The sequence below is a fragment of the Quercus lobata genome, chromosome 10, assembly GCF_001633185.2.
Source record: "Quercus lobata isolate SW786 chromosome 10, ValleyOak3.0 Primary Assembly, whole genome shotgun sequence".
Taxonomy (NCBI): domain Eukaryota; kingdom Viridiplantae; phylum Streptophyta; class Magnoliopsida; order Fagales; family Fagaceae; genus Quercus; species Quercus lobata.
In genome coordinates, this window is record NC_044913.1 from 6,573,615 (window position 1) to 6,584,752 (window position 11,138).

An 11,138-nucleotide genomic window follows, 5' to 3' on the forward strand; every position below is an offset into this window, starting at 1 on the left:
CTCGTGCATGGACAAATTAAGCAAAATAAAACTCAAATGCTTACGGGAGATTGGTGGTGGCATGAGTAGCAGCGGGTCTTCGGTGAGTTGGGTGGGCAATAGTGGGTCTTCGGCGAGTTGGGTGGGTAATAGTGGGTCTCTAGCGAGCTAAGGTCTGGAGATATTGAAAGTAAAAGAGATTTTGTGTCAAAGACAAACACTGATACAACAAACAAACATAAACTAGAACCAGAACAAACAGAACCCACTTGAAATTAATTAGGCTCAATATTTTCCACAAATAGAACCCATCTGTGTCGCACCGATGCAATCAATTTTGAACCTGAATCAACCTTGGTACCCACGAGGTGATGGCTAGTGGGGTCTATTGGGTTTTTTTTTTAATATTTATTTTTGGTTACTGCCGGCAATGGTGATGGAAACTGATGACGACCGGTGAAATCTTCCTAGCTAGCGATGTTGACGAAGGACATTAGTGGTGACCCGTGGTAAAGGAATGGTGAAGAAAATTCTTAGACACAGAGAGAGAGAGAGTGGGTTTTTTCTTAGATCAAACAACAGAGGGATACATTGGAAAATAAAAAGAGGAGGGAAATGAAAAGCCAAAATGGCACTTAGGCCAAAACAACAGAGGGATACATTGGACTAGACGCGGGCAATTAAAAGGCCTATTGCGGCAGTCCAAACTGCCGCTATAACTAAGAGAAAGCGCCGCAAAAAAGTATCTATTTCGGCAGTCATCCAACTTATCGCTATAAGTAACAGAAATGCCGCTAAAACATATATATTGTGGTGGTTTTATATATAGCCTCTATAGTATACCACAAAAGGGTATATCTATCGCAGTGGGTTTATGGAGCATAGCTATAGCTATGTCTAATGTCGTTAAAACACCTATAATGCGGCAGTTTTTATAGTGCTGTTGTAGTGTGCCGCTGTAGTACGCTGGAAAAGGATAGATCTATTGTAACGGTCCAATGAAATGCCACAATATATCCCATCTACAACAGCGAGTGAAAAAAGTGCTGCCCTATGTGACATATAGCGGCAATTTTCACAACTGCTGCAATAACTTAGTTTTCTTGTAGTGAGTAATAAAAATATTTGTGACATGATTGTAGCTTATGTATCTCTTATGTTTTAAACCTCTATAGTGAAATAGCAACTTATGAATGAAAACTACATTATAAAAAGCAATTCGTAGAATTAGGTGCATGCAACTAAGAAGATTGAACTAAATCAAACAACCATTCCATCCATGCAAAGAAAAAAACAACCATTCTATACTAAGGACTTATCAACCAACAACCATTCCATCCATGTAAAGCAAACAACAAAGGCTCTTTCCCACACCTCAACTATTCATTACTCCAATCAAACTCCACAATACTATGGCCAATCACAAACTATAACATCTACTCATTACCCAAATTACTATTCGAATCACATAAAACAGATAAAAAAATTATTCATTAGTCTAATCATTACCCACTTTATACCCAAGTCCATGATTCGTCCCAATTTATTCATAACCAAACAATTTTCACAAAATTATAATAAAAATCGTACTAATAACAAAACACTACCACCATGGCATGGTCACTCTCCCATGCCTCAAACTATTCATTAATCCAATCAAATTGCACAATGTACCTCTGTATAAGCATCAATGGCGGCTCCAATATGATCTTTCTTGAGGAACTCTGCTTGCTTGATTAATGTTTCTCCAAATTTTCTACAAAACTCATATGGGTTTCTTCATCGATTCTTGAAAATAGAGGCATGTGCATGGACAAATAAAGCTAAATAAAACTCAGATGCTTACTGGAGATTGGCGGCGACATGAGTAGCAGTGGGTCTCCGACGAGTTGGGTGGGTAGTAGTGGGTCTCTAGCGAGCTAAGGTCTGGAGATATTAAAAGTAAAAGAGATTTTTTGTCAAAGAGAAACAACTGATACGACAAACAAACATAAACCAGAACCAAAACAAACAGATTCCACTTGAAATTAATTAGGCTCAATATTTTCCACAAACAGAACCGATTAGTGCCGCACCGATGCAATCAATTTTGAACCTGAATCAACCTTGGTACCCACGAGGTGATGGCTAGTGGGATCTATTGGGCATTTTTTTTTTAAATATTTATTTTTGGTTACTGCCAGCAGTGGTGACGGCAAATGATGACGGTCGGTGAAAACTTATTTATTGTATCAACATTGGATTATTTTGTATTGTTTTCAAAACCCATGAATCTTTTCTCTTAATAATTATCACTTGTCTAGTGGTTGCATCAAAAATTTGAATCAACTTATGTAATGGTAATTCTATCTCCGTGAATATCATATGAAAAACTCTCTAACGTACTCATTTTGCATGCGTTCACTAAATAAAGCAATATAGAAAGGAAAAATATCGTTGTTCAATTTGGGTTCTTGATTGATATATTGATATATATATATATATATATATAATCATTACGTAAGTTATTAAATTGACTATTGTTGGATTCTTGTGGATAGTTTCCTCATCTCCCGTTGGGTCTGACCAAGATCTTCTTGGTAATTTGACTTTTAATTTCGATACACATTATAAAATGACACTCTTTTAAAAATAGTAGGGCCACTTTAACTTTTCTAGATTATAAAATATTTAATTTATTACTATGATAAAAGTCAAATTAGTTGGTAAATTGTTACTTTCCTTACATTTTTGGAATTGTATCACTGAAATCTAAAAAGATAGTATTGTAAATTCCTTTTCCAAAGAGCACGCCACATCGTGGCAGAAATTCCGGCTACACATAGAGAGGAACACTTTTGTTTCATTTAAAATGATGGGTAAGAATCTTACGCATTTTTGGTATGATGGTTATTCCAAATGTACAAGTTCTTGTGAAGTGGAAAAACAAAAATCATAGTTCAAGTTTTTAGAAGAAAGTTTCGTACAATCACACGCATATACTTAAATTATACTATAGTAGAATTTCTATTTTAGATTTAAAAAATAATTGGCAAGAAATCATTTCGAATAAGGATAGTTTTAGGGGATCTTGAATGGTGTCCATTTGGAGGTTAGGATTTATTTAAAGAGTAATGTTAGAAACACAAACTAATTTACAAACAGCTAATGTGGTGAATGTTTTTTGGTGAATGAAAAAGTAATATAAGTGGTAGACCTAGAAGAAAACCAATAAAAAATTGCCAACAACAGCAATTTATAAAAATGTTATAATATAGTTTGTAATTGTAGTATAACTCTTATTTGAAATAAATCTAAGGTTTAGAATATGTCACCTTAAGGTAATGCTACAGCTACAAACTATTTTACAACATTTTTACAAATTATTGATATATCCAACTTCTTATTAGTTTTCATTTAGGCCCACCATTAATATCATTTTTTCATTTACCAATAACCATTCACCACTCATCACATCAGCAAATTGTAATTTTTTTATAAAAATTTTTATATCTTTACCATTACTCGCCACCTTATTCAAAGTCAATAATTTAACTTTAACAACTTTAACTATTATTAAGTAAACTAACAAAAAAAAAAAAAAGAAGACCTGTGTCTATCTACCAGAAAGAACCAGAGAGGGGAAGATGTTTGGTTTCCTGTGATGAAGACAGAGGTTGAATATGTGTTAGCAAATCTCTTATAGTGCCACTTTATCTGGGAGTTGCCTGATGGTGGAACTGTGGAGGACTTGGACATCACATGCATGAGTGTGGTACTGAGGTTTACAGGCTAGTCATTTGTAAGAAAATTCCTCTTTGTCTTGTACGAGTACTAAGAAAATATTTAGGTTTTTCAGGTTAGAATTTTTTTTTTTTTTTTTTTGCTGAATGGTTTTTCAGGTTAGAATTGGGTTTCAATGTTTTATATTACAAATGTATATTTAGAGGATGATGCCCAAAATCTATAGGCTAATTTAGTAAACGAGATCCATTATGACGACTATAGCCTAGGCCTCGGAGAGTATTGCATATGCTAAAGTTTACAACATTATGTACCGTAATTGCAATATATTTTTTAAATGTTTTATATTAAAAATATATATTTAGAGGATCCCCAAAAGCTATAGGCTTGTAAATTTTTTTTTTTTTTTTTTTTTTTTTTTCTGAAGTCTATTTAGACTAACTGAATTCTTAGGGTGACGAAATTCAAATATTTATATGTATATTTATTATAAAAATAAAATTTGGGGGGAGAGGACGGAGAGGGCCATTAGGGATTTGCTACATACACAATTGCTTTCATAACAAATTTTACAACTATTTAATTAGCAGATTATCATAACAAATTTCACAATTGTGCATTGTTGGTTTAATAAAAATGCGAAACCAAATGCAGACAATCGTAAGTAATAATATATCGGTGAGTCCGAGATCGATCCATAAGGATTGATTGACACTAATGTAAGAAATTCTATTATTAAACCCAAAAAAAAAAAAAAGTTGTTAATTTGTTTTCCACCCAAAGATGGAATACGACCCTATTGAAATGTTTGATTGAAAATAGCATAATAAGTTTGTGAAAAAGTAATGGAGAAAAATACTAGGAATTCAATGATCCACTTAATATTTTATTATATATATAAACTTGGATTGTTTTTAACTCAATTAGGGTGGAGAGCTAACTTGCTTAATCCAAAGATAAAACAATAAAATTCTCAAACAAGGTGTAGATCTAGTAGATTGAATGTGAGTGATTGAGTAAATAATTATATTGGCATGCTACAAAAGAGACCAAACATTTAATATATTCCCAAATCTTAATGAATCCTGGAGTTCAAGCATTCGATATATCTAAAAAAATCATATTAGATCTTAAGAACTTGTCAACATGCAATCCTTTCAAATATTAAAATCAATATCAAAGTTTAATCATCAATCCATAAAAAAACATAGATAATCTCAAGAACACATACATAATAAAAATATTAGACTTCACTCATATTCTAACTAGTTAACCACTCATAGTTATGCAAAATAAGTCCATAAAAAAAATAATAAATAAATAAATGCTAAACATCTAAAAGAACTAAAAGAATAAAGATGAAAAATATTAGGGTTTCTTTTGCCTCTATAACCTCAATCTCCTCCAAAGAAAAAGGAAAAAGCCTTTTATTTTTAGAGTTTTTTCCACTGTCAGCTTTCAGATCACTTTTGACCTCTAAAACGTTTTATTCCTAATTTGTAGTAAACTACAAAGTTGTAGATCTTTGAGACTTTATTCCAATGCTGCCAAGAAATAGCTCAATCGGACATATGTGCAAAAAAATTATGGCAAAAATACCGAGACTGGCTCAAATCTTTCGGTCTAGGAATCTCTCTAAATTTCGCTTTGATTTCTTTTGTTCTTCTCTTGCCTAGAACTCCCACATGATTTTGATTTGCTGGACTCCCAAGATTACTCTGCTCTCTGCTAGTGGCCACGTCTTGGAGCACAAATTGAGTGGACTAGTTCATTTCTTTCCATTTCATCTGATGTCCCTGTACGACTTGAAGGCGTGGACCCAATCTGTCCCAGCTTTGGGCTTGGTCCTGGAATGGGCTTGGGGTATGATAAAACAATAATATTAATAAGCCATATTATGTGTGTGAGAATTCACATCTAAAATACCCAACCTAATCTAACACCATAATTATTATTGATTTTCATATGAGTCCACTACTAACAGTACTTTATTATTTACTATTAAGAACTTGCCACTATCTCCAAAAAAAAAAAAAAAAAAAAAAAAAAAAAAAAAAAAAAAAAACTTGCCACCTTTCTTAATTATAAAATGAAAAATATCTTTTTACACTAGTTTACATCCACTATTTTTCACACATATTTACAATTGTTGCAAAAATATTTACATTTCAAAAATATTGACATTTTAACATATAAAAATAGATTTGAAATAAGTGATGTGAGAGAATTAAACCCAGTGTAAATTTGTTATGCATTATGTGGTGACCAAACTTATTAGGGGGCATTATGGACAAAATTAGCTCCCTTAGCCTCAACGTGGATCCATCTCAAACTATCAATCTCTTTCTAGAAATGGATGTGCAAATAATTACTAGATCATAATGAAATAACCCATCACTATGCAAGCTATCTCCACTTTTGGAAAATAAAAGTTTTGAGAGAGAACTATCTAATACGATAACTAAATTTCATAAATATTCTACAAAAATGAAGTTTATTTAGTCTACAATATATACTAATTAAATGGCTCCCAAAAAGGAATTGTTTTACTGAAAAATTCCCCACTGTCCCAAATCTTTATTAGTGTGCGTTTGCGTAGCAACAAGTGTGCATTTGCATGCATTTGCATTTTTGGCTAGGTCCCACGGCACTGTTCATGACCTAGCCAAACTCAGCAAAATACAAATTTTTAGGTAAATTTGGGTTTCATAGCACTATTTACACATTTAAAAATTATTTTGTTACAGTGTTTTCAGCAATAAATTTTCAGTTTTCAACAAATAAATAGTATCCAAATAGACCAGTGTCCTCTTAGTTGAATTTTCAAGTACTTTAACCAATAAAAAAAAATGAAAAACCCTGCACCCTACTTTCAAATCTTTCTAGACAATGAAAGAGGTTTCCTGGAAATTGAAGGCTAATTAAAGATTGGAACTTTAAATCCAACCAAAGGGAGCTCACTAAATTTGGTTGATTAATGTTAGTTTGCTAAAATTTGGAGGCACTGTCATTTTTATAAAAATGTTTTTTTTTTTTTTTTTTGAGAAGGTTTTATAAAAATGTTAGTAATGTTGATGTGTAAATAGTATGGTTTTTTTTTCCCGAGAAGATAATGTCAGACTTTAATACATAATAACCAACCATATTTATGGTTAGTTATTATGTGTTACCTAACCATAAATATTTAATGTCAGACTTTAATACATAATAACCAACCATATTTATGGTTAGTTATTATGTATTATAGTCTGACATTATCTTCTTAAAAAAATTTCTGACATTAGGTATTATAATAATATTATTATGAACAAACTATTTTACAACAATTTTAAAAACATTGATGTGGTTTTAGCATCTTTTAAATAATTATTGATAAATAAAAAATATGATATTAATGGTGGACCTAAATAATTAGAAGTAGTAAAAATTTTCCACATCAATATTTTGTAAAATTATTGTAAAATAGTTTATAGATATAGCATTACTCATAATAATATAAGTGGGTGGTTAAAATCAATGGAGTCAACATTGTACAAGCAACTATTTTGATTTGGTTATAAAAATGAAATGATTTAATATCAAATAATACTAGTGTACAATTTTGAAATTGCCACTAATATATAAAATAAGTTTATATCTCACCTATCTAATATAATAATAATAGAGTCTAAATTTTTCTCAAAAAAATAATAAAGTCTAAATTTGGTAAGGATGAGGTGTAAAACCTATATTTTATACTATACAATAAGAGATTAAAACATCAGCATTTTTTTTTTAAATTCAATACACCCTACCACACCTAATAACATCTCAATAAACTCCTAACTTAGTTAGATTTATATATGGGTGGGCATTATAATTGATTGGGTGTTATTGTACTTATTCTAAAAGGGATATTATTGTGTACTCCCAGAGTACCATAATTACGTACTCCCTCCTCTCACATGAATAGTTGATACCACTAATAAAATTCATGGTGGGACCCACCATTCATGTGAGAAGAGAGAGTACACATTTATGGTACTCCGGGAGTACCTAATAATTTTTCATTCTTAAATATGTAATAAGATTATGTGGCATATGGGAATTCAATGGGTAAAATATGAGTTTTACACTACACCCTTATAAAATTTAATCTCATAATAATAACAATAATATGTATACAATTTTTTTTTAAAAAAAAAAAAACTAAATACCATACTATTGCACTAATGTACAATTTAAAAATAATTAAAAACTACATTATACTATTATACTAATGTACAATTTAAACAAATTAAAAACTACAATATCGTTTCAATCAATGAAAAAGCTACACTATTATACTAAAATAATATACTAATTTTCTATTGTACTAATATTGAAAGTATATCTAGAAAAAATATATAAAAGTACAATACAGGCAACTTGACCATGTGGATGAGTGAAAACTGAACGTAAACATTTGCCTTTTATCACTTCCCATCTCACAGATTCCAAAATTTGCATAGTCACAGCGGATATAAGTATTAAAGGAAATGAAGGAGAAAAGCAAGTGGCGAAAAAAAAAAAAAAAGACTTCAGACACGGGTGGGAAGCACAGAACTGACTAGCAGCAGCAGCTTGGTTAATCTACAACGACAACAACTGGTAACTTTTTCAAAGATTTACAAAAGCTTCCAAAGTCATTCTTATTAATATTATTCATCTAGGTCCATCTTTCTCATAGAGCTAGAAAATAATCCTCTCATTTCTCAAAAATTTTCAACTAAATCGAGACTTTTGTTTTGATCCATTTACTAGCCAAAATCCAGTATTCGCTCCAGTACGGCCGGAATGATCCTGGTATGACTAGTATTTAAACCAAATCGAAATTGTAGCATTTTTGTACTGGCCTAGGTTAAGTATGATAAAAAATTGAATCCATTTGTTTATATAATACAATTAATTGGGACGTTGACATGTATTCTTAGTTGGTATTCTTAAATGTTATATTAACCGTTCAATTTACGTTTTTCTTAAAGTACTATTTATTTTTAACAAAAACCTTACTACAGTTGTATATAGCTTACCCCAAAAAACTATGATATATACCTTGTGGTTGGCGTTCATAGCATTGTGCTAAACACTTAAAAGGGTACCTATCAAAAAGAAAAAAAAAAGAAAAAAAAAAAAAACACTACACTCAAGGAAAAAATGGCTGTTCTTCAACCATTGTTACAACAATCATGGCAAGAACTACACAAAATGACCTTCACTCTTCTCCTCCCTCTTCTTTTCCTTTTCTCTTTTCTATATGTTTTCAAATGCATTAGAAACAGTGAGAAACCCAATTTACCTCCATCGCCACCAAAGCTTCCTATCATTGGAAACCTTCACCAACTTGGATCACTCCCACACCGTTCTCTTCATGCCCTCTCTAAGAAGTATGGCCCTCTAATGTTCTTATATTTCGGCCATGCACCAAGCCTTGTGGTGTCATCTGCAGATATGGCAAGAGAAATGATGACAACACATGACAAAGTTTTCTCGAACCGGCCAAAAACCATAGCTACCAATTTCTTACTCTATGGATGCATAGACTTGGCATTCTCACCCTATGGTGAATATTGGAGGAAAGTAAGGAAAGTGTGTGTCCATGATCTTTTGAGCATCAAAAGAGTGCAATCTCTCCATTATGTAAGGGAAGAAGAAGTTGCTATATTGATGAATAAGGTACGTGACTCGTGCCTCAAAGGGGTTTCTATTAATCTAAGTGAATTATTGATTGAAACCTCTAACAACATTGTTACTAGAGTTATTTTTGGAAAAAAGTTTGAAGAACAGGATGGTATGGGCAAGCCTTCAGAACTACCAAGAAAGGTAATGGTGCTAATTGCATCATTTTTTTGGGGGGATTTTTTCCCTTCTCTGGGTTGGATTGATATTCTTACGGGACTTTTACCAAGTCTAAAATCCACTGGTAGAGAAATAGATGCTTATCTTGATGAGGTGCTTGAAGAACACTACAAGACAGCGAAATGTGATGATGATGAACATCTTAATAAGAAAGATTTTGTGGATATTTTCCTCCAACTTCAAAAGGATGGCATGCTTGGCTTTGAGCTTCATCATGAGAACCTCAAAGCAATCCTATTGGTATATTTCTCTCTCTCCCTTAAACACACCTCTAGGATCTTAAATTATTTTATTTCTTGAAACTGATAAAGTATACAGTGCTGTGTCATTTAAAATTTCAAATGATATAGAACTCGATGTATCATTAACAGGTAATTTTTTTCTAAACCATAAAATGAATTTATATTAGATGGAGATAATATCCTACTTTTGGAAACATATCTAAAGTTTTTTTTTTGAAAAATTCTGGTACCACAAACTAGTGCACAACTCACCACATGAGCGAGTTATGCACTAGTTTGTGGCACCAGAACTTCTCTTTCTTTTTTTCATAATTTCAGAACATGCTTATAGGAGGCGGCGATTCAACTTCAACAACTTTGGAATGGGTAATGGCAGAACTCATTAAAAATCCAAGTATTATGAAAAGGGCACAAGAAGAGGTAAGAAGAGTGGTGGGCAATAAGTCAAAGATAGATGTGGATGATATTAGTCAAATGAATTACATGAAATGTATCATCAAAGAAAGTCTAAGACTACATACACCACTTCCTCTTTCTGCACCTCGAGAAACATCAGAAAGTGTAAAATTTGGAGGTTATGATATTCCAGCAAAAACAAGAGTATTTGTCAATGTATGGGCAATCCAAAGGGACCCTAAACTATGGGATAGGCCAGAAGAATTTATCCCAGAGAGATTCATAGACAACCCAAATGACTTGAAAGGTCAAAATTTCGAATTCGTTCCATTTGGAGGTGGAAGAAAAGGGTGCCCAGGAATGGCATTTGCTGTTGCTGCAGTGGAATATTTGCTTGCCAACCTTTTGTGCTGGTTTGATTGGAGGCTGCCTACTATTAATGCACAAGGAGAAGAGTTGGACATGACTGAAGTTAATGCACTGACAGCGTTTAGGAAAAATCGTCTCCATATTGTGCCAATATTGCACTCTTCTTAATCTATCCAATTTAATAGGATTGTGCAGTTGGTGCTTGTGTTCTATGTAATTTTTCTTCATTGTCTTGTTTTTTTTTTTTAAATTTGTTGTCTCTTACTTTCGTATTGAAATTAATGTAAAGGGACTTTAGTCATAATAATAATTTTAGATGCGGAAGTATATTTTAATAAAAACAAATAAATGGTAAATTACGTATTTGGTTTCTAACCTTTACGTCATGTAAAAATTTGGTCTGCTACCTTTCAAATATGTCAATTTAATTTCTAACCTTTTGGCATTGTGTTGATCCTCAACCTTTTGGTATCGTATTAAAATAATCTCTATCGTTAAGTGGTTGATGAAAAATGCTGATATGGCTAATTGCTAAAATAAATAATTACTTTA

General features: G+C 32.1%; 1 protein-coding gene across 4 annotated transcripts; it reads left to right on the forward strand.

The window, feature by feature from the left end:
- The first annotated feature begins 8,226 nt into the window (after positions 1 to 8,226).
- On the forward strand, positions 8,227 to 10,941 carry LOC115964062 (cytochrome P450 71A1-like). Of its 4 annotated transcripts, XM_031083360.1 has the most exons (4): positions 8,241 to 8,331; positions 8,485 to 8,526; positions 9,150 to 9,819; positions 10,140 to 10,941. In XM_031083360.1, exons 3-4 carry the CDS (start codon positions 9,172 to 9,174, stop codon positions 10,752 to 10,754), a joined length of 1,263 nt encoding a protein of 420 aa, XP_030939220.1. In that variant the 5' UTR covers positions 8,241 to 8,331; positions 8,485 to 8,526; positions 9,150 to 9,171; the 3' UTR covers positions 10,755 to 10,941. The 4 variants fall into 4 exon arrangements, with proteins under 4 accessions (XP_030939219.1, XP_030939220.1, XP_030939218.1 ...); XM_031083359.1 differs by lacking the exon at positions 8,485 to 8,526 and having other exon boundaries at positions 8,227 to 8,331; XM_031083358.1 differs by lacking the exons at positions 8,241 to 8,331; positions 8,485 to 8,526 and having other exon boundaries at positions 8,538 to 9,396; positions 9,496 to 9,819.
- The last annotated feature ends 197 nt before the right edge of the window (positions 10,942 to 11,138 follow it).